General features: G+C 37.1%; 1 protein-coding gene and 1 pseudogene across 3 annotated transcripts; both read left to right on the top strand.

Moving 5' to 3' along the window:
* The first annotated feature begins 284 nt into the window (after nt 1-284).
* LOC143561811 (putative serine/threonine protein kinase IRE4) lies at nt 285-17,825 on the top strand. Of its 3 annotated transcripts, none has more exons than XM_077049784.1 (17): nt 285-601; nt 1,724-1,818; nt 1,909-2,082; nt 2,775-3,746; nt 4,546-4,718; nt 5,302-5,542; nt 5,620-5,712; nt 6,249-6,389; nt 6,469-6,561; nt 7,003-7,195; nt 7,291-7,376; nt 16,018-16,106; nt 16,186-16,237; nt 16,318-16,374; nt 16,508-16,654; nt 16,750-16,827; nt 17,419-17,825. In XM_077049784.1, the coding sequence occupies exons 1-17, from the start codon at nt 376-378 to the stop codon at nt 17,515-17,517; spliced, it is 3,009 nt and encodes a 1,002-aa protein (XP_076905899.1). In that variant the 5' UTR covers nt 285-375; the 3' UTR covers nt 17,518-17,825. The 3 variants fall into 3 exon arrangements, with proteins under 3 accessions (XP_076905899.1, XP_076905900.1, XP_076905898.1); XM_077049783.1 differs by having other exon boundaries at nt 286-601; nt 16,747-16,827; XM_077049785.1 differs by lacking the exon at nt 6,469-6,561 and having other exon boundaries at nt 16,747-16,827.
* A 4,444-nt stretch (nt 17,826-22,269) lies between these two features.
* On the top strand, nt 22,270-24,384 carry LOC143561809 (arabinosyltransferase RRA3-like; annotated as a pseudogene).
* Nucleotides 24,385-24,983: the final 599 nt, after the last annotated feature.

Genomic DNA, 24,983 nt, shown 5'->3' with positions numbered 1-24,983 from the left:
AGATCCACATAAATCATGAACTAATCGAACAGATTCACGCAGGTGACTAATTAGGACGGATTCAGAATTGATGAAATTTACAATATTGCCGCCATGTGTTTATTTTGAAACAATCCGTGTACATTTACCGATAAATAAATATTTGTTAAATTATTTTTGACACATTCTTTGTTTGTTTGTTGTACATACGTACTTGTTTCGTAACAGACTCCTTCATCACATCATTCCCAGCAGCCATGAAATTCGAACTCACCCACCTTCTTTCTCTCTCTCTCTCTCTTTCACACCATCCTTTATAATAATAATAATAATAATATTTAGGTCACCAAAATTAATCAGTCAATCAATCAATTAGGTTTTATTTTACATTTACAGATGGCCGGACCGACTCCAGACGACGCCCAATCGTCCGAGGCCGTGGGGATTCCCACCGGTTTGAACCGGATTAAGACGCGTATTACCAACGATAATCATAATCATAACCGTCTTCTTAGCTCCAGTAATACTTATTATTCCAAGTCTATTACCAGCAGGTTTAAGCAGAATCATCATCAGAGGACTTTTAACAAAGGCTTCGTCAAACTTCATTCGTCTAGAGATGGTATCAATGTTCATTAATTAATTAATTAGTTAGTTAGTAAGTTGTTATTATTATTATTATTATTATTATTAGTTGAATTTAATTTGTTGTCAAATCAATGGGGATATTCAATATTGAATACCTTACATATGCAGAGTAGTTTATTAGTATAATATATTATTAAGCTGTTCAACTTCAATGTTATGATTAGTGAATTGTTGAGTGTGTTATCGTTCGGTTTTTAATGGATTTTCCGTTGTAATATAATACTCTATCTGATAGTAATCAGTATTTAACTATAAATCACATCTATTTCTATTTAACGGAACACGGTGTGAAATGCGTTGACCACAAGTTGATGAGTATCCTCATGTATTCATATGCCTGAAATATGAGTGATGAATAATAATAGAAGTAGTTGTTGATATCCAGAAGGTATTTTAGCTAAATGCCTTCATTGTTGAAGCGTTTTAGTGCCATGGGAATCCTGATCGTCATTACTTATCGGTATTTGTATGGTGCAATTTGCAGTGAAAGATGTTGTATGTTTTTTTTTGGAAAGTAGTGAAAGAACTAGGATGTTTATCAACTGGTTAATCTTATTATTTATGTTCATACAATTATTCCTTAGTAACTTGTTTTATTTTTTTTTATTTTTATTTTTTTGTTAGATTGAGTAATGGCCCAACTATTAAGCTATCGAACACCAAAAGGATAGTACTAATGATAGAGAAAACGGACACATAATATGATTGATATCATGATGAATAAACCATGAAAAAGTAACATTCATTAGTCATTATTTAATAACATATTGGAATAGGAAATAAAAGAAAGTAGGAGACAAAAATGATAAGTTTTTTGGCTATTAAATTTAGAGATGCCAATTTTGATGTATCCTTTTATGGAATGTGGCTAAGCGAGTAATATTTAATCTCTAATGTGTCAAATGAAAAAGAAAAATAGCTTAAAGGGAAACGAGCCTATTTTGTCATCGCTAGCCATTATGATTAAAGATTATAGCTTTCACTAGCACCTGAGCTTAGATTATCAAAAATGTTTAAGAGACTTATGTTAAAAAGTTATTTCTATGATTTATGTATTTTGAAATTTTGGGCATCTTTTGATGGTTGTATGTACCAGGAACCCGTAAAGGGAAAAAGGTGGCTCGATGGTTCAGATCTCATCTTTCCAAGGGTTCTGATAAAGCTATTAGAGATAAGCCTCATGAAACTGAGGTGAGGCTTCATATAACATGTTCATATAACTTACGGTAGCTTCCACCTTTTCAATTTCAGTTGCTAAATAACAAATCTAAAACGTGACAGAAAAGAAATGCTGACGTGGATGCATTTGACAAGGAAGCTGGTCCAGGTAAACAACAGAAGATAGGAAGAACAGATAAAATGCCAGAAGTGCTGAAAAGCTTTTCACATGAACTTGGGCCTAAAGGTGGCATTAGACCTTCATATATGCGTCCTCATAGCTTCAGTGATTTAAAGGTATAATTTAGCTAATTAATGTGATTTTGGTAAAAAAATTATTACAACAAAGTGTTAGTAGTTTTAGTGGTTTTAGGCTGCAAACCATATATTATTGTAATTAGGGCTGTAAACGTACCTGTTCAAACCGAAGGAGGCCTTTTTCGTGTTTGTTCTTTAAGATTGTATTGGACAAACGGACGGTTTACGAACACATAACCGAACGAAATTTCGTGCTCATTATCTTTTGTTAAGAAAGTGAGTTTGTTTGTTTTCATTTGTTAAGTTCTTAAATGAACACGCGCTAACTTAAGTAGACCCAACAAACATAAACGAACATGTAGTGAGTTGAGCTAGTAAAATATAAAAATATAAAAATATAAAAATATAAAAATTAAAAAGTTTAAATGTTTGGGTAATAAGCTAAAAGGATAAAAAAAATATAAAAACCCTTTAATGAACAGACATAAACAAATGAACATAAATGAATGTCAATGAATGAACATAAACAAACGCATTATGGAACATTCACGAACATAAATGAATGAATGCGATCTCTGTTCATGTTTGTTTATTTAACTAATTGAACAGATTTTCTTGTTAATGTTTGTTCGTTTATTAAATGAACGAGCTTAAACAAACGGTTCTTTGAACATTCTGTTATTTTACAGCCCTAGGTGTAATTTTTAGTATACTGATGAGTCAGCATTTAGGAACTTTTGAGGTCAATGCGGTCAAACTTCAATGCTGCAAAAGAGTTGGTCAACACAGAGCTAGCATATTTCAAATATGAGGTTATTGAAGTATCACAAAAGTCAGACACATTGTCTTTAGAAGAACAAAGATCAATTAACGAGCTTCTAGATCTTTCTAAAGAATGTATAGAAATGTCACCCCTTGATTTCCGCACAAAATGTGAGACTATTGTTCAAGATTTGACAAGAAAAAGACAGGATTGCCAAACAGGCTCGTTAAAATGGCTTTTTACAAGGATACTTTTTATATTAACGCGCTGCACAAGGTTATTGCATTTTGAGAAGCACAGTGAGCATATTGAGGAAATCTCTCTTCTTAAACTTAAAGAATGTTTGGAAAAGATCCCTTCTCATGAAATGAGCTGGCTTCTTTCCGACACTATTTCAAGCAAGTTTGATGATGAACATATGATTCAAGATTCTCATCAAAACGATGACTTAGTGATTTGCAGAATATGTGAGGAATATGTTCCAAGTTCTCACTTAGAAACTCATTCTTACATATGTGCGCATGCTGAAAAATGTGATATTAAAGGTGTAGATGTAAACGAAAGCCTTTTGGGATTATCAGACATACTTGAACAAATAATTGACTCCTGTACTCCAAGTGTAAATGCTGATAATGATATTTCTCAAAGTTCACAAATGCAAACATCTTTGGATAATTGTTCTCCAAAAATAAGTGAATGGAGAAATAAAGGAGTTGAAGGAATGTTTGAAGATATTCATGAAATGGACACTGCATGGATAGAAGAGTCAACCCCTGTTTCCTTTGTGAATATTAAGGGTTTCCCTGGTGTAAAAAGTCAATATGGTCCTCCATCATCAACGGGAAGCATGACATCAGCATCTTCTACACCAAGAGCTGCCAATTTTGACCTTTTTTGGTTAGAACATAGCCACTCTTCTGAGTTAGAAGATGTTCAACAGGTACACTTTTCACTTTGTTTTCTACGTTAACTGCTCTTTTATGCAGTGTGCATTAAATAAAATTAACTGACCCATAATCGAATTGATAACCTAACCTAACCTAACCAATAACTGATAGGTTTAATATTTTCATAACCGATTAAACTGAACCAGCCCATGATTTAGTAAAAACTCAGTTAAGGGACCGATCCATCATTTAGTGAAAAATGGACCGACCCACAGCTATGTAATATTGTAATATATAAGAAGGTTCAAGATTAAAGCTCAAAATAATAAATTATATAAGCCTAAATGTCTAATAACAGTTTTTTCTTTTCTTTTTTTTTTGAAAGGCGAAATTAGCAGGTGGGCTTTGGTTATTTATATTTTTATGACTGACAAAACCGACCCGACCCATAATCTAGTAAAAACATGGTTAACCATCGAACTACGGCTATGTAGTATTGTAAGACATACGAAGGCCTAATAGTAAAGCTCAAGTTAATAAATTATTCAAGCTCATGTGTCTAATAACAATTTATTAAGTGGCTACAGATTTTCAAGCGCGAAATTTTTAAGCCCAGTTACATTGTTTTGGGCTATTTTACTCAGGCCCAAATATTTCATGAGCAATACTGGTTCACGGTTAACCGAATCGTAACCAAACTGAATCAACATATTAAACCAATAATCCAAAACCAATCAGTCATGATTACAGTTTTGGGCCAAAACCGACGAGTGCACACTTCTAGTAAAAACATATTATGTAATAGTGTATAAAAGGGTAACAATGTCTGTTTGCAATTTCAATTTCATTCAGATGACTGACCTTAGGGACATTGCTCGTGTGGCAGCTGAAACGGATCTTACGGTTGAAAAGTCAAATGAAATCTTGCTTAATTGTATGGAAGACTTGCAGGATGTTTTACAGCAAAGCAAGCTCAAAGCTCTTGTTATAGATACGTTTGGGCACCGAATAGAAAAACTTATTCGGTAATCTGGAAAAAGTAGCATGTAAATGAACCGAACTAACATGAACAGGGTATGTTCGTGCTTGTTCGTTTGACTTTAACGAATAAACGATCGAAGACGAACAATTAAACGTACGGATATTATTGTTCAAGTTTGTTTGTTAAGAAAATCGTGTGTTCGTGTTCGTTAACAGTATAAATGAACGGTTCCGAACGAACATAACTTAACATAGATGAACGAACATCAATATGTTGAACCTAAAATATTAATAAAACTAGACTAAATTTTTATTTTTAATTTTCAGAATTATAATAAGTTGTGACAGCCCTAAAAAATATCAATGACTATGTAACAATGAACAAAAAGTCATAAATGAACGTAAACGAATGTTCACAAACGAGACATGTGCTCATGTTCGTTCGATTAACTAGATGAACAAAAAAATTGTATAAATGAACATAAACGAATGGTTCACCAACGGCTAACTGAATGTTCGGTTCGTTTGCAAGCTTTTATATTTGCATTTTTTTTATTGTATGTATACATGGACTCATATTTGTAGTGACCATGCTTTTATAGTTACATTTTATTATTATATATGCAGAGAGAAATATATAATGGCATGTGAATTAGAGGACTCCAATAAACGAATGAATGATGTTGGATATCCTTCTTTATTGGATACTGCATCTCAAAGCAGTTCGGTATCAACTCCTTCACACCCGTCACATAAAGAGAGAACAAGTATTGATGATTTTGAGATAATTAAACCGATTAGCAAAGGTGCTTATGGTAAAGTATTTCTTGCACGCAAACGTACTACTGGCGATTTATTTGCTATAAAGGTATTTAAATCTTCTTGAATATTTGAACTTTCTGAGTTGTGGGAATTGCATATATGATTAGCTACTTGTATTTACAGATGCTTAAGAAAATGGATATACTTAGAAAAAATGATATCGAGAGGATAGTTGCAGAACGCAACATACTGATCACAGTTCGGAACCCTTTTGTGGTAAGTTACTTCTTCCTTTGTTAGTTTATCCCTGTAAACAAACTGAACGTTGCTTTCGTTGGTTTAGACAATGAACGAACACGGACAGCAATATGTTCGTGAATGTTTGTTTGTTTTAAATTCTTTTTGTTTACATTCTTTTATATATTTATTTAAATATTTGGGCTCACTACAATTTAATGTAGTTTTATGGGATTAAAATATAATATCATTACAATTTAGTGTGTTTTATTAACTCTTTAGGCTCAGAAGTTGTTCACGTTTACATTTAATTGGTTTTCGCTTAGTTATGTTTGTTGTTTACATTCGACTCAGTGCATTTGTACTGTTAACGAACAAACATGAACAAGCACAAAAGCAGTCATTTGAACCGAATAAGAAAACCTTGTTTGTTCTTGTTCGATTGTGTCTTTGGTTAAAGTTAAACGAACAAACATGGACATACCCTGTTCATGTATGTTCGTTTCATTTACAAGCCTATTTGTTATATATTATTAGAACCCCATGAATATTTCTTAATGGTTTTTTTGGTATAGGTTCGGTTTTTTTATTCGTTTACTAGTAGAGACAACCTTTATTTAGTAATGGAGTATCTTAATGGAGGTGATCTGTTTTCTTTGCTAAGAAATGTCGGGTGCCTTGGGGAGGACGTGGCGCGTGTTTACATTGCCGAACTGGTAAGTTAATCGTCAATAAGTTTATTTGTAAGATTGAATTAAAATTTGTAGGTATTTTATTATTTTATTGCCCATACAGGTTCTTGCTCTTGAATACCTTCATTCTTTAGGAATTGTCCATCGAGATCTTAAACCCGATAACATATTAATAGCACATGATGGGCATATCAAGGTGTATTTTATATTTGAAGTTTTTTTTATTTGTTTTAATTTTCATGCTCATGAACACTTGTTTACGTTCGCTTGTTTGCATTCATTTGAATTTTGTTATTTTACATTAGTCTAAGTTCATTCGTTTACGTTCGTTACAAAATCATTTAAATTTTTAGGCCTGTTACAACTTATATACTTATAATAACTTAGGCCCAACACATTGTTACTTTACATTTGTTCGGTTAATGTTTAACGATCGTACATAAATGAACACGAAAACGTTCTTTTTTTTAACAAACAAACACAAACAAGAAAACCCAGTTAGTTTACTTGTTTATGTTTGATCGCTGTTCAGTCAAAGTTAACGAACGAACACGAACATGCTTCAATTTTGTTTGTTCGGTTTGTTCACATGTCTACGTATATTAGAGTATTTCTTAATTATCTTCTATTTACTCAGCTTACAGATTTTGGGCTATCTAAAATTGGTCTAATGAATCGTACAAGTGATTTGACTAGACCCGAGCCGAACGAGGGTTTAGTTTCAAATGGTCAACACCTTGAAAACGAACTGGGTGTAGATAAACGAGAACGTTCTGCTGTTGGTACACCCGATTATTTGGCTCCAGAATTACTTCTTGGAACTGAACATGGTTAGAACTTAGATTAGTTAATAATACAATATTTCATTTAGCTGAAAATGTTATCATGACAGATAAACTGACTCTTGTCATAAACATTTCTGCAGGTTATGCTGCTGATTGGTGGTCAGTTGGAGTAATTTTATTTGAATTGATTACCGGAATTCCACCTTTTAACTCAGACCATCCCGAGGTATTAATTTCAGTTTATAATTAGGCCTGTATACAAACCAAACGTTCAGTGAATGTCCGGAAAGAAGTTCGTTTATTTAATAAATGAACGAACACAAAGTTGAACAAACAAACATGAAAAAGTGTCTCATTTGTTCATTAATGTTCGTAAATGTTCTTTCATTTAAATTCATTTATGTTAGTTTGTTTGGTTACATATTTTTATGTTCGTTAGTTTACGTTTGTTTAAGTTTCTTTCTATACTATTCAAAAAAATTTATATCCATTACAATTTAGTCTAGTTTTATGTAATTAAAATATCACCTAGTACAATTTGGTCTAGTTTTATTAGCTTTTTAGCATAACAAATTGATGTTCGCGTTTACCTTTAACTGGCTTTTTCTTAGTTATGTTCTGTTAGTTGTATTTAGTTATAATTAGGGTTTTAGCCCATATAGTTGGCTAAAGCCCATGGGCCTTTTATGGGTTGATAGCTAGGGTTTATTTGTGTATAAATAGATGTAGTTGTTTATGTATTTCTCACACCTTCAAGTAATAAACATTACTTTCACTACAACCATCTTCTTTACATGGTATCAGAGCTACGGCTCTCGATCCAAACCCTAGCCGCGATCTGACCCGAACCCGAGTCTGACCAGCCGTCACCAGCAGCCTTCAGATCTGAAACAAGCCCCTGCCTTGTTGTTCTGTCCTGTCATAAAATCTTTTTTTTTTCGACCGTGAAAGTACTGTTCACCGACGAGCCTGTTCACGTTGGAATCACTGTTCATCGGAAAACTGTTCACGTCGGAATCACTGTTCACACCGGGGTATTGTTCACGCCGGAAATCACTGTTCACGCCGGAAATCACTGTTCACTGCCGGAAGTTACTGTTCGTTTGCCGGAATTTCTGTTCACTGCCGGAAAGTTACTGTTCGCTGCCGGAATTACTGTTCGCTGCCTGGATTAACTGTTCACGACGATTAACTGTTTACGCCGGAATCTGTTCCCGCCCTCCACCCGCACTTGTTACTGTTCACAGTCAATTTTCAGTTTCGTGTATCACTATGGGCGAAAATACATACATGTATACATTTACTAAAGAGGAGCATGATCTTATTCAACGGTTTCTTACCTCCCAGTTGCCTCATCCTCAAACCAGCTCGGCACATTCAGGTAAACCTTCTAGCTTTGACTTATCATGGGTGATTGATTCTGGAGCCACACATCACATGACTGGGAATCGGGGTATTTTTTCTAGTCTTCAAAATGTTTCCCATGCACCGGTACGTCTTGCCGATGGATCTTCATGTCCCGTTCTCGGCATAGGATCCATCAGTAACTCGGAAAACCTAAAACTGTCTTCTATCCTATTTGTTCCTAAATTTCATACCAGTCTTTGTTCAGTGAGTCAGATTACCAAACAAAACAACTGTTCTGTGACCTTTTACCCAACTCACTGCGTTTTTCATGAACTAGGAACAAACCGGGTAATTGGTACTGGTTTTGAATCAGGAGGTCTGTTGGGCGATGTGGTATCCCCGGACCCACATTTAGACAACTGCATATTAAAGGAGTTAGGGAGGTTATTTTTTTAGCCGGCCCTAACCCTATTGGGCCCAATTGGGTTCTAGCTTGTTTAGCAAGGGAGTAGCCCTAATATGCGGTCTATAAATAGTCTCTTGTACTTGTTATTATATATCACCAAAATAATACAAACCTAATTACCCCGTGGACGTAGGTTGTACACCGCAACCGAACCACGTAAAATTCTCGTGTTCTTTATCGCTTTGATTTCTTGTTCGTGTGTGCCTTTTGTTCCTAACAACTGGTATCAGAGCAAGGATCACACTATAAACCCCAGCCGCCAGTCGCCACCAAACCCTAATCAGAAACCCTAGCCGCCGCTACAGTACCGCCGCCGCTACAGTGTTTCCGGCGTGTGAACAGTGCGCGCTACAGTACAATCTGTCTTTTGACCAGAAGAGGTCAAACAGTTCTGATCAGTATTGCAGGTTGCTTCCGTTAGAAACTCGGTAAAGATAATGACTGAGGACGGTAAGATCAGAATCGAGAAGTTTGATGGGCAGGATTTTGGATGGTGGAAGATGCAAGTCGAGGACTTGTTATGCCAGAAAGATTTGCTTCCATGTTTGAGAGGTCAAAAACCCGAGAATATGAAGGATGAAGAATGGGCCGATCTAGACAGGAAAGCCCTAGCAGTCATCAGATGCACGTTGGCTAAGAACGTTGCTTTCAATATAGTGAATGAGACCACTGCTAAGGGTTTGATGACCGCGTTGTCAAACATGTACGAGAAACCTTCCGCGTCTAATAAGGTATTCTTAATTAGACAATTGGTGAATACGCGTATGCGGGAAGGTGCGTCTGTTACCTCTCATATAAATGAGTTCAATTCTATCATATCCCGGTTATTATCTGTTGATATTAAATTTGATGATGAAGTGCAAGCTTTGCTATTATTGTCCTCGTTACCTGAAAGTTGGTCAGGAACAGTCACTGCCGTTAGTGGTTCAGCCGGAACCACCAAACTCACGTTCGAGGGTATTCGTGACTTGATCCTAGGAGAGGATATCAGGAGAAAGAATGCAGGTGAATCATCCAGTACTTTGCTAAGTACTGAGGGAAGAGGTAGAAAGAAAGATAAGAGGGTAAGTAACTGGGGAAGATCAAAATCAAGAGACAGAAAGGGGAGTTCAAAAACAAGAAACGACATAAAGTGTTGGAACTGTAATGAGAATGGTCATTTCAGAAGTCAATGTACAGAACCACCCAGAGACAAGAAAGAAGTGAATGTTGCCTCCTCAACAGCATCAGATTCTGATGATGCATTGATCTGCTGTATTGAGGATATAGTCGAGTCCTGGATTATGGACTCAGGTGCGTCGTTTCATGCTATCTCAAGCTCGAGAAAGATGAAGAATTTCAGACGGGGCAATTTTGGTACTGTAAGTCTTGCTAATAACCAAATCTTGGAAATTACTGGGTTGGGAGATATTGACTTGAAAACAAGTTTTGGAACAATTTGGACATTGAAAGATGTCAGGGTAATTCCAAAATTGAAAAAAATGTTAATTTCCATTGGGCAATTAGACGACCAGGGTTATGATGTAACATTCGGGGGAGGACAATGGAAGGTCGTCAAGGGTAGCATGGTAATTGCCAAGGGAAAGAAACGGGGTACTTTGTATATGGTTGAGGTTTCTGCAGGTAGTGCTAATGCAGTAACGAGTGGACCGAGTCTATCAAAGTTGTGGCATCAACGACTCGGCCACATGAGTGAGAAGGGCATGAAGATGCTTGTCGCCAGAGGAAAGCTTCCAGATCTTAAAAGGGTTGAATCTGAATTCTGTGAACCATGTGTTTTTGGAAAAAAGAAGAGGGTATCTTTTGTGAAGACAGGGAAAGCACCTAAAGCTCAGAAATTAGAGCTTATCCATTCAGATGTTTTCGGACCAACACGTGTTGAATCCTTGGGAGGCTCGAGATTCTATGTGACTTTCATAGACGACGCCACACGCAAGGTATGGGTTTACTTTCTTAAAAATAAATTTGAAGTATTTGATGTTTTTAAGAAATGGAAAACTGCTGTTGAACTTGAATCTGATCTGAAGGTAAAGTGCTTGAAGTCAGACAATGGAGGGGAGTACATTAGCTCAGAGTTCACTAGCTTTTGTGCTGAGCATGGCATTCGGATGATAAATACAGTTCCAGGTACTCCTCAGCAAAATGGAGTCGCAGAAAGGATGAATAGAACGTTAAATGAAAGAGCCAGAAGTATGAGGATAAATGCAGGGCTCCCTAAAATGTTCTGGGCAGACGCTGTTAAAACTGCTGCCTATCTTATCAACCGAGGTCTATCAGTTCCGTTGGGTTACAAAACACCTCAAGAAGAATGGAAGGGGAAAGCGGTTAATTATGAGCACTTAAAGGTTTTTGGGTGCAGTGCATATGACCTAGATCCGAATGCTGACAAGATAGATTCAAAAGCCAAGAAGTATGTTTTCATTGGTTACGGGTCAGACAAGATGGGCTACAAGCTTTGGGACTCGAAAAGCAGAAAAGTAGTCCGCAGCAAACATGCTACATTTAATGAGGCTGGGTTGTACAAAGATGTGATAAATCCAAACTCTAGGGTTCAGAAGCAACAGGTTGAATTCAAAATTGAAAACCAGAGATCTGAACCGATCCCCGAACCGGTTCAGGAACCCGCTACAGAAACTGAAGTCGACACAGTTCCTGAGTTTGAAGCTGGTGGAAATAATGAGTCAGAAGAAACTTCTGACAGTGGGAGTTCAGAGTCTGAAGACGAGGAGATCCCACAACAGCCTGACCAGACTGAAAATTGGGTCAGGAGATCCACCAGAGTTACTAAACAGCCAGAAAGGTATAGTCCCGGTCATTCCAATCCTTCAGTTAACTATATTCTTTTGACAGAAAACGGTGAACCCGAAAGCTACTCTGAAGCAGTCAAGATGAAGGATTCTCGCCAGTGGGAGAATGCTATGAAGGATGAAATGAGCTCTCTAGAAAAGAACAAGACATGGGACTTAGTCAAGCTTCCGCAGGATAAGAGAGCGTTGCAAAATAAATGGGTCTTCAGGGTCAAAGAAGAACATCCCAGGTGCTAAAAATCCAGCTGATATGTTTACCAAGTGTGTGGTGCTGGATAAGCTGAAGCTTTGCATAGCTTCAGCTGGTCTCCAGGAATAATGTTGAGGAGACAAGGGTAATTAGGATGGTTTGAAGATCAGGAGGGATTTTCATTTACAGAAGTACAGAAGAGATGGTGCATTTCTAGGTCCGAAGACACCAAGTGGGAGATTGTTGGGCGATGTGGTATCCCCGGACCCACATTTAGACAACTGCATATTAAAGGAGTTAGGGAGGTTATTTTTTTAGCCGGCCCTAACCCTATTGGGCCCAATTGGGTTCTAGCTTGTTTAGCAAGGGAGTAGCCCTAATATGCGGTCTATAAATAGTCTCTTGTACTTGTTATTATATATCACCAAAATAATACAAACCTAATTACCCCGTGGACGTAGGTTGTACACCGCAACCGAACCACGTAAAATTCTCGTGTTCTTTATCGCTTTGATTTCTTGTTCGTGTGTGCCTTTTGTTCCTAACAAGGTCTCTATCGTATATCCCCGTTTTCGCATCCTGTAGCAAACTTATGTGATTCCGCTGTCAGGGAGGCTCACTGTCGGTTAGGTCATCCCTCTACAGCGGTTCTGAGGCAAATGCGACCAGATTTACCACTTTCGTCTTTTAATTTTCATTGTGAGTCGTGTCAACTTGGTAAACATACCAGGCGTCCCTATCCCCCTAGGGTGCCCAATCGAGTCAGTTCTTGTTTTGAACTGTTGCATTCTGATGTATGGGGTCCTTGCCCTATCAAATCTACGTTGGGTTTTGAATATTTTATTACCTTTATTGATGACTATTCTCGCACTACTTGGGTTTATTTGTTGAAATCTCGTAGTGAGGTATTTTCCATATTTCGAGAATTTAATGCTTATGTTCAAAACCAATTTAACACCACCATTAAAACTTTTCGATCTGATAATGCTAAAGAATATTTTTCCACCGACTTTTCTTCATACTTAAAAACCAACGGCATTATTCATGAATCATCGTGTGCTTATACATCTCAACAAAATGGTGTGTCCGAACGCAAAAATCGTCACATATTAGATGTTGCTCGCACAATCATGATCCAATCACGTGTTCCTCATCGTTTTTGGGGAGATGCCGTTCTCACTGCCACATATCTGATTAACCGCATGCCCTCAACCGTTCTTCATGGTAAAACACCGTTTTCTATACTATTTCCCAACGATGATCCATTTCCTCTCGCACCTAAAGTATTTGGTTGCGTCGCCTATGTTCATGACCATAGTCCAAAAACCATCAAACTTGATCCCCGAGCCATTCGTTGTGTCTTTCTTGGTTACTCACGGGTTCAAAAGGGGTATCGATGCTATAGCCCATCACTTCACCGATACTTTACCAGTGCCGATGTCACTTTTCACGAGTCTACTTACTTTCTCGAGTGTTCCACTCCTGTTTCTGACCCGTTTCCCGACCAAGATATACCCACATCTCCCTTCATCCCCACTTTTCCTGTGTCAATTCCTTCTACCGATCCAATCTCTACTGATTCTGACCCACCGACAGAATCTCCGCCACTGCTTTTCACATATGCTAGGCGGGGTAGGGGTCAAACATCAGCGACTCTTGATTCACACCCTGGCCACGACCCCGAAATACCCTCTGATACTCCGTCTACATCTGAGCAATCCACACCTCTCACTAATACATCCTTACCTGATCCAACAACCTCTGATACACCCGTTTATGATCCTCCTGGTGCCCCACTTCCCGATATACCTATTTTCTTTCGCAAGGAACCCCGGAAATGTACTCGTTACCCAATTCAGGACTATGTTGCCTACACCCACCTATCTCCTGAATCTCATGCGTACACCACTACCCTTGATTCCTACCCGATTCCCAAGAATGTGACGAGCGCTCTCGCTCACCCAGGGTGGAGACAGGCTATGGAAGATGAAATTGGGGCTCTAAAGTCCAATCATACATGGGATCTTGAAACACTTCCTAAAGGGAAGCGTATTGTTGGTTGTCGTTGGGTGTTTACGGTTAAACTACACCCGGATGGCTCCTTACACCGCTTAAAGGCTCGGTTGGTTGCAAAAGGGTATTCTCAGGCATATGGCATTGATTACGATGAAACCTTCTCTCCGGTTGCTAAAATGTCATCTGTCCGTATTTGTATCGCTCTTGCTGCCATTAATCATTGGCCGCTCCATCAGCTTGATGTCAAGAACGCCTTTCTTAATGGTGTTCTTGAGGAGGAGGTATATATGGAGCAGCCCCCAGGGTTCGTTGTTGAGGAGGAGGCCTCGAAAGTTTGTAGACTACGTCGTTCTCTATATGGTCTTAAACAGTCTCCCAGGGCATGGTTTGGTCGATTCTCTAGTGTTATGGGACAGTTTGGGATGACTCGGAGTGCCTACTATCACTCTGTCTTCTTTAGACACCAGAAAGGAAAGAGGATTATCGTAGTTGTTTATGTGGATGACATTATAATCACAGGTGATGACGAGGTCGGGATTATCGAACTCAAGCAGTTTCTTCAGTCTCAGTTTCAGGTCAGCGACTTAGGTCGATTGAGGTATTTCCTTGGCATAGAAGTATCCCGCTCTCCACAAGGAATACTTCTCTCCCAACGAAAGTATGTTCTTGATATGTTAACTGAATGTGGCTTACTGGGTTGTAAACCTGTTGATACCCCAATGCTTCCTACAAAGAAACTCCTCCCAAAGGAAGGAGATCCAATGAAAGATCCTGAGCGATACAGACGGTTGGTTGGTAAACTTAATTATTTAACCGTCACACGACCGGATATCTCCTTTACTGTCAGTGTTCTGAGCCAATTTATGGCGTAACCGTCACACGACCGGATATCTCCTTTACTGTCAGTGTTCTGAGCCAATTTATGGCTACACCATACACCGGTCACTGGGATGCTGCCATTCGTGTCTTAAGATATCTTAAGACCTCACCTGGCTTGGGTATATTATACTCCGATCTGGGTCATTGTCGTGTATGTGCCTTCACGGAAGAAGGAGATGGTCGGATATCAGGGTTCTCAGATGCAGATTGGGCAGGTTGTCCGATTTCTCGACGATCTACCACCGGATATTGTGTGTTTGTTGGAGGAAATCTTGTATCATGGAAGAGTAAGAAGCAACACACGGTTTCCCGGTCGAGTGCCGAATCGGAGTATAGAGCCATGGCAGATGTAACATCAGAGATGACATGGGTTCGTCGTCTTCTCAGAGAGCTCGGGGTTGTTTCTAATGACTTGATGAGGTTATACTGTGATAGTCAGTCAGCCATTCACATAGCCAAGAATCAAGTATTTCATGAGAGGACAAAACATATTGAGGTCGACTGCCACCTTATCAGAGATCGAGTAGTAGGCACACAAACTGATCCTCCTTCCATTCAACCAGTTCATGTGAAGACAAATTTTCAGCTAGCAGACATTCTAACTAAACCGCTCCGGAAAGCTCAGATAGATTTTATTTGTAACAAGTTGGGCATGATTAACATCTATGCTCCAACTTGAGGAGGAGTGTTAGTTGTATTTAGTTATAATTAGGGTTTTAGCCCATATAGTTGGCTAAAGCCCATGGGCCTTTTATGGGTTGATAGCTAGGGTTTATTTGTGTATAAATAGATGTAGTTGTTTATGTATTTCTCACACCTTCAAGTAATAAACATTACTTTCACTACAACCATCTTCTTTACATGTTCGTTATTTTGTGTTCAGTTATGTTTGTTTGTTTACGTTTGTGAACCATTCATTTAAACTAATGAATATGAACACATTCATTTTTTAATGAATGAACGCGAACAAGAAACTCAGTTCGCCTAATTGTTTGTTCGGTTCAACCTAAAGCGAATGTGAACATGAACATGCCTCGTTTGTGTTAATTTGGTTTGTTTACAGGCCTAGTTAAGATATCTCATATATTGATCACTTACAAAATATTCTGTGTATGCCTAATTTATTTATTTATTTATGGTTTTCTGCTAAAATAATTTGCAGAGAATATTCTACAACATTCTTAACGCGAAAATCCCGTGGCCTTCTATTCCAGATGAGATGTCATATGAGGCTCAAGACATGATTAACAAGTTATCTACTGAAAAAAAATTTATTTTTTAGATTCTAGACGTTGCAATTACATGAATTTAAATTAAGACTTTTATTTAGGTTTCTTATTCATGATCCTAATGAGCGTCTAGGGGCACATGGAGCATCAGAGGTTGAATTTTTAGTTTAGAATTTCATTGATTATAATTGATTTATTATTATAAACTGAATATTAAACTTCATGTTTAACAGGTAAAAGCACATCCATTTTTCAAGGGTGTAAATTGGGATACACTTTCCATGCAAAAGGTAGGTTGTTTTTATGTACTAGAGGTAGTGAGTTGGACGGGGTAGGCTATGAGGTTACCGGGTTTGACCAGAAAAGTCTTACTATTTCAATGATAATATTATTTTCTGAGCACGTTTGCATATATTTATATAGGTGGCGTTTGTACCACATCCGAGTGGCATAGATGATACTAGTTATTTTGTTTCAAGACATAGTCATAGTTCTAGTGGAACATTTGATGATCAAGACTGCAGTGATGCAGCTTCTGACACCAGTGAGTTCTTCTCAGACGCAAAAGAGGTACACCTTTTTCATTTATTTATTTACATTCTTATCTGTAACTCGTGTAGATTCAATTGGTACTAACCTGGTATCTACTTTTCTTTTTGTAGAAGATGGATGAATATGGAGATCTTGCAGAGTTCAAACCATCTGCGTGTGATGATCTGTCCTGGATTAATTTTTCTTTCAAGGTAAAATGTCTCTATACTAAATAGTATCATATTCATCTAACTTAATGATTTTATAGTATCAAATAAACTTGGTTTCAAATTTATGACATTATATTCTTCTCTTATAACTTGCATTAGGATAGGAGAGTTTGGAGTGTGAGGAGATAGAGAAGGATATAATGGTCATATCATGAATTATATTAAACGAAATTGGTGAATATGAAATTTTGAGTATTTTGAATGAGCATATTTGGTATTAATTTGTTGGTTTGGTGGATATGATATTAATGAGTTTTTAGGGGCATATAGGAAATTTGCCTTAAAAGGTTTGATAGATAAATATATTTGCTAATGGGTGTAAAGTCAAATATTTCGTTAACCATAGATCTTTTATTGCAAATGAGTGTGTCAATTTCAATAATAATGTAAGCTTTTCTAATAAAATGAATTAAGAGGCTTCATGCATAAAATACAATTTGTTAAAATTTCGACATGTTTCTTGTTAAGCTAGTTATTTGACTTTACATGTTTGACCTTTTAGAGATAAATCGTAACCCAAATCTGGCGAGTCTCATGGGACGAGAATATACTATAATTTTTGTTTGTATGCAGAATTTATCGCAGTTGGCGTCTATCAATCATGATGTACTTGTACAAAATAGCAAGGATGTGTCGCGATGCTCATCCCCACACAATGGGCCGGCCACATGAATCATCTTCGTTCTGGATCCATGGTGTCCTTTAAGTCAACCTCATGAACCATGAACAGCCTCACCCCCTGATCAAGGCCACTGCTTATTGTTCCTTTTTGGTTCTTGGGGGTGTGTTGGTGGAGGGCGAATATTAGTTAGTGGATTTAGAGTAGAAGGTCTAGTTTTCTTTGATTTTGAATAGACGGTTCAGGTTTAAGGATGAAAAGAAATAAGTTACATAGACCACATATGGTGCTGGTTCACTACTTAATTGTATCATTGCTTCAGCTTTAATGTGGTAGCCTTCATCGAGGAGTATTTCTGTTCATATTTTGGCCTTTGAAACTATGAAAATTTTTGACTAAAGTATTTAAATAGTTACATAAATAGAAGATCTAATGAAAATGTTATGAAAATAACTTTAAGCTAGTTGTTTATCCTAAAATGAAACTGTTCAGAGCCGGCTTTTGTGAAACTAATGAAGCTAGCTTGACGTTTATCCCAAAATGAAACTAAATCAAGTCATGGCTTTATCTCCACTTTTATACGGTTTCCGTCTAAAATATGGGTTATGTATGAGCTTTTGAAAGTTTTTTTTTTCCAAGGAGAGAAAGGAATGAAATAGAATTGAAAGTTTTCCTTTTCTTTCTTTTAGTTCACCTTTCTCTTCTCCTTTCCTTTCTTCCCACTTTCCTTCCAAATTGAAAGGAAAATTTTTCCTTCTTTCTTCCTCAACTTTTCTTTTTCCTTTCTCCTCTTTAATGAATCTATGGAACACAACTTATTGTGATTTTTCTTTCCTTTCTTTCCAACAAAAACTCAGGAACACAACTCATTTTTTTTATTTTCTTTCCTTTCCTTTCTTTTCTTCTCTTAAATGAGACTCGGTAATACAGCGTGAATCTTAATCCCTCTCACTTTCTTTTCTTTTCTCGTCAAAAGTTAACTCAGGAACAACGTGACAATAAATAAGCTAAGGAAGAATGCCTCATGTCTATTATCATTGCATATCATCCATATTTCATAATTCTTCTATACTCTTTAGTGATATACATATAAAACAAATACAAAGAGAAAAAAAAGAAAAAAATGCGTCAACATTTTAGGTATTTTTACGCCTCCGAATACGTTGAGCCGGCTTTGAAACTATGATATCCATAACATTTAATCGTTAAGCATCCACAACATTTCCTATGTGTTAGGATTTTCCAGACCAAACCTCATTTCAAACACCACCATTGTGGCTCTCGTCCGCACCAAAAGCCTGGCACTCGTTCGGAATTCCAAACCTACAAATGATCAATTCATTTACTAGTACAAATTTACATTTTGTGTATTTAATTCCTGTACAATTTCAAATCAGAAATTTTAAAGAACAGTGAACCGAACGATGTTGTCTTGTCTTTTGCATTTCTACGTATGTGTTTGGCTCCGATGCTCAACGTACATCAATTAAGGGAACACGGGGTGACTGAGCCACATGCCCACAACTGTGTCTAAGCGTTATCACTGAGAGACGGACCTTAGAGCTTGTCGAATACACAAAACGGGAATTCGTATACATGTACCATTCCTTCATCAAAAGCCAAAATTACAACTTTTGACAAATTTGATGGCGGTGTACTTTAAACTTTTTTTTTCTACACGTTATGTCCTTTACGCTAACTGGGTTAGAAAAACACAGTTAAATGCCCTCACGTGAGGCGCATGTGAGGGCATTTTTGTCTTTTCACCTGTACCTGCAACTCCTTCTTCTTCTTCATTTTGCAGATCTTAAGCTTCTGTTTCTGTATCTAGGGTTTCACTCAAAAACAACAGGTTTCATCCTGAGTCGTGTACCTCCACTTTCCTCTTTCACCGGAAACCCACCACCACCACCACCAGCGATGGACTTCCGCCACCACGCCCCCGGCGGATCTCCTTCCTCCTCTTCCACCTCCTCCTCCTCCTCCCAAACCCACCACCGTAACGGCAACCACCAGATCCTCAACACCACTCTACTCTCCTCTTTAACCGCCTACAACGCCGTCTCTCTCTCCTTAACCTCCTCCGACCACTCCGGCTCCGGCGACGACAACCTCTGCAACTGGCTCTACGACACCTTCCTCTCCTCGGACCCAGACCTCCGTATTGTCGTCCTGTCCTTCATCCCTTTAATATCCGGCCTTTATTTATCCCGTATCCATTCAATTTCCCAAACCGTACCACCAATAACAACGAAGTGAAAGTACAATAATACCCCCCAAAAGAATGCACAGAGTAAGCCTAAGACACAGATTCTAGAGTGGTGTGATTTGTTAATCGTCTTTTCCATGTGATCGGATGATGGAGTCACCGGTGAACGGCGTCTCATCAGATCAACAGATCACAAACATAATAATAAGAGTTAACGGAATTGAATCTATGTGAAGCTAAATTGGTGAAATTAGGGCACGGAATTGACGGAATGCAGGTGGATCTCACAAGTCAAAATTAATCAGATCGAGTCAACGAGAGATTATGAGATGATGAAGTGAATGATGATACTTACAGGAGGATTTGATGGAGGCGATGAATGTGAATATGATGATTGATTGATGACGAATTGGGGTTTATGCATATATATATATATATATAATATGTAATTTGAATGGATGAAGGAGAAGAAGGAGTTGCAGGTACAGGTGAAAAGACAAAAATGCCCTCACATGCGCCTCACGTGAGGGCATTTAACTGTGTTTTTCTAACCCAGTTAGCGTAAAGGACATAACGTGTAGAAAAAAAAAGTTTAAAGTACACCGCCTGCAAGGAAACTTAGAAAAGGACACGAACCGGTTTTTGGCTTTTTTTAAAGGACAAAATTTGTAATTCTGTCTTGAAAATAAATACCATTTGTTATAATTTTGATGAGATCCTGGTTTGAATTGGTTTTGTGATAAGAAAACCCTAAAAATATATTAGGGTACATGTTAAACCGGCATCACTCACTCTCACCTCAACATCTCATTACACCCTCATTTATTCATATACTTCAGTCTGCGTCGTATCTTTCGTTGATCATTCATGCTTCTATGATACAACTAATATTTTTTTAAAACAATTACTTACTAAATAAATATAAGATTAACACAAACTATTGTTTTTAAACGTTACATCATAAAAGAACATTACATAATCCAGATGTAGTTCGGTTTGTGTTATATATAAAAGGATCAATATTTTCTAAAAAAAAATATTTTCTAAAAAAAAAAATTACATAATAGTAAAAGAAACAAGTCCATGTCTGTTTTGCATTTTTATTATTTTGTTCAGCAATAGGGTTGCTGGGATTCTTTGGATCCATTTTGTTAGAGAGAATAAGATTAAATTATTGTGTAAAAGAGAATGATTAAGCTTATATTTATTGGTAAAACAGAGAGGTTAAAAAAGTGTTCTTCTACTGTTACAAATGATCATGAGTGACCGAATGGTCAAATTATTAAATCCCATCCAATTCTCATGAGCGCACGAATTGCTTCGCGGTGGGTCTCATGCACGAGGGGCGCATTGAACCACGTGTCTCACACGTCAAGTCACCCTCACACCCCTCCTCCCTCCCGCGGACCACATCATGCTCTAAACTTACCAAATTTTTTAAAATCTAAACTTACCCAATCATTCTTCTTTATATATGAATGTGATACTTTTTACTAAAGAAATCGTTAACAGCTTGGTATGTTAATATGGTATGATGACGAGGAGAGAAAAACAGAGGAGAGATGTCGATTTTGTAGAATAACATCCTTTAAACATATCAATCAAAGTGAAGGAAAGTCCGGGAGGGGGGGGGGATTCGTTTTTTTTTACTTGTTTTAAGAGTTGTGAGAAATAGCCGTTTAGATGGCCTCCTATTTTATAGGGGGCCATTATTGTGGGTGTTCTTAGAGATGACACGAATCTGATTATTAATCTCAACTATTACTTGACTGTAAAGTTGCGCCTCATATATACACATAAGGTTATGGTTATGTATACCCATTAATTTATAGTCTTTTGTGTTTACTGTTTGCCCATAAAAATGACCGACTTAACTTTTGAACCCATCACGTTAAACCAAAAACAACCTATCTATATCTATACTACACTATAATACATTTATGGAGGACATGTTAACATTTTTTTTTATTTTAAAAGTTTTACAAGTTCATATAGTAACACATAACGCATTTGCTTTAAGTAATAATAATTTTTCAAAGGGTAGATTGTCTTTAGTAAGAATTAATAACTAGTATACAATATTTAATAATCAATACATGAATATTTGGATCCCTAACTCCTGAGGCGGTTCGCTTCTTGGAGCGGGTGCAGAAGGTGGTCCACAGTGACTCGTAGAGCCCGAGGAACCAAGGATTTATATTTAGTAGAATAGGCTTTGCGATTCAAAAGGGGATAGCGGGCCAGCTTGTTGCTCGCTTACCCATTATCCAGATGTAGCTCGATTTGTGTTATATGTACAAAGTTACTTTTGCGTTTTTGTGATAATTGTTTTTTTTTTTGTTAAATATGAATCTTTGTAAAAGAAAAAAAAAAGAATATAATTAATGTTTAGGGTGGAAGGATCGGTTTACTCGGCCCACATGAGTAGCCGAGTAACCACACCCCCACCCTAAGGGTTAAACGTCCGGTTAAATCTAACTCTTACGAACCTGTCACAAAGCGCAAACCACCCACAAGTTCTACTAAAAATGTTTTGTGAGTTGAATGAAACCGCGCAAACCTTGTTTTCAGTACATTCAGTAATAAGAAACCCATAAATTTCAAATTTGGTTGTCTTAAATCACAATGTTATGGTTTATGTGACACCATGTAAACTTCAACTTAGCAATCACACACACTAAATGAACCACCTCTTGGTTTCCATGCTGCATATACTTCACAACCACTCTTCTGTACAATGTTTCCACAACAATCTACACTAATTAATATTTATGGTTTTTCATTTCCCAACAATCTTTTCTCACATTAATTAGAAACATTTAAGAAACTTTTGTAATCTATGCTATATTAGAACGATCCTAGTTCGTGAGCGATGGCGGGTCCTATAAGTCGCAGATCGAACGCATCAAAATCGATTCTTGGATCTAGAATTGTTGTCGCAATTCTCTTTGGATTTCTGGTTGGATGTATCTTCGCATTTTTATACCCTCATGGTCTCTTCTCCAGCGACCCCTATTCCGATACTCATTTCCAGAATCGCCGTCTTTCCAAATCAAAACTCCAGGTTCAATTCAATTTAACCGAGATCATGAACTTGCAATATTTAATCTGCATGAATCCATAAGTTGCTTATGTTATAACTTGTTAACTATAATAATTAAATATTATATTTTTAAATTGTTGTCCAGTCAGTTTCAGTATAACTTTTGCAGACCACCTTAAACGTACTAGTCGTAAAAAAATTATTTTGTTTTTATACAGGCCACGTGTTACATTTTCCAGATATCATACAAGTAGTATAAATTTATATCAATTGTATGATATGTGAAAGATATTACACAGCCTGTGTATAACATGTTAGTGGTGTGTGGATAATATGAAAGCAATGGTGTATCGATACTATATAACGCGTATAACATGTTAATATCCAGATACTAAGCTTCTTCTTTTTATCAGATTGGATCAACTTCATGCGAATCCACAGAGATAGAGAATAAAATATTAAAATCCGATATGCAAGAACTACAACACATGAACGACGAACTAACGAACCAAATTCAAGATTTAACCAAAAAGTTGCACGCAGTAGAACACCAAAACAGTCAACCCGAACAAAAAATAATAGTCGTAGGCGAGCCCCAAAAAGCCGGGCCATTTGGGACCGTTAAGGGCATAAGAACCAGCCCTACCATCCTTCCAGACAAATCCGTTAACCCACGCCTCGCAAAGATCTTGGAAAAACTCGCAGTAAAAAACGAGCTCATAGTTTCACTAGCAAATTCCAATGTAATAACCATGTTAGAAATTTGGGCTTATAGTATTAAACAATTAGGCATACCCAATTATCTTGTTGTAGCTTTAGATAACGGAACTGTAGAATATTGCAAAGGAAATAATGTACCGTTTTACACGCGGGACCCGGATGAGGATATCGATTTGGTTGGCAAAACGGGTAGCAATCATGAAGTTTCGGGGTTAAAATTCAAAATCTCGAGGGAGTTTTTGCAATTGGGTTACAGTGTCTTGATGTCTGATGTGGACATTTTATACATACAAAACCCGTTTGATTATATATACCGCGATTCAGATGTGGAATCGATGTCGGATGGACATGACAACATGACAGCATATGGATATAATGATGTTTTTGATGACCCTGAAATGGGTTGGGCTAGATATGCTCATACAATGAGAATTTGGGTTTATAATTCGGGTTTTTTCTATTTAAGACCGACAGTACCCGCGATCGAGCTTTTGGATCGCGTGCCTGACCGGCTTTCTCACACGCCAGGTGAGTGGGATCAAGTGGTTTTTAACGAGGAATTGTTTTTCCGTCTTGTCCTGGTTATGTTGGTCTTCATGCTTCTAAAAGAACGATGGACCGGTATCTTTTTATGAATAGTAAGTTTCTGTTTAAGGAAGTGAGAAAAGATGACGAGTTAAGGAAGTTGAAGCCGGTTATTGTTCATGTTAATTATCATCCGGATAAGTTACCGCGAATGGAGGCTGTTGTCGATTTCTATTTTAATGGGAAGGAAGATGCATTTGATATTTTTCCTGATGGTTATACTGATTAATATTTAGTAGTAATTAAGGTGTGTGTATGATAAACATTTGGAAAATAATGAATTTGTAATGTTATTAATGTTTCCTCCACTTGTTTTGACTTTCTAATATATGTTAGTTGTTAGTTAATAAAATGAATTTGTAATATTGACAATGTTTCCTGACTTCCTCCTCTTTTTTTTACTCTTTAGTTAATACTTGTTAGTTGTTAGTTGATACCCTTTCGGAAAGAAAATGAATTACATATTTGTTTTGGTTTAAATGGACTAAATATATAGACAAGCTATAAGCCATAGTTTGTTTGTAGGATTGTACAAAGTGCCAACAACATTCATGATTCAACACAATAACACACCAACTCTTTTGGACTTTGTAAGGATTGGTTGCAAGGGCCATGTTCCTGTGAGGCCCAATAATAATCTTGTATCAGACTATCAGATGATCATTAAAACCCGTTCACAATTTCGCATAACATAGTAAAACTAAATATGCTAATATAATATTGGTTCAGGTTTGGACCCGGTTTTGGCTTACAAACTGATATTTTGTTCACCTCTGACTACTGAATAAACATGTAAGTTTGGTAAAAACAAGTTGAGTTAACCTTAAATATCTCCCTCAAGTTATATACTAGTTTTTTTATTAAGATAATTATTGTATGTATGGTATACTGTATTATACGATAACAAAAGTTATGTAAGTAATAAACCAGAATTTTCAAATAAATTTACTTTGAAGGTTTAA

This window comes from Bidens hawaiensis, unplaced genomic scaffold (assembly GCF_021521415.1).
Source record: "Bidens hawaiensis isolate Kalapana, Puna unplaced genomic scaffold, B.hawaiensis_p1.1 tig00020802_1, whole genome shotgun sequence".
NCBI lineage: Eukaryota > Viridiplantae > Streptophyta > Magnoliopsida > Asterales > Asteraceae > Bidens > Bidens hawaiensis.
This window is presented reverse-complemented; position numbering and strand designations above follow the sequence as displayed.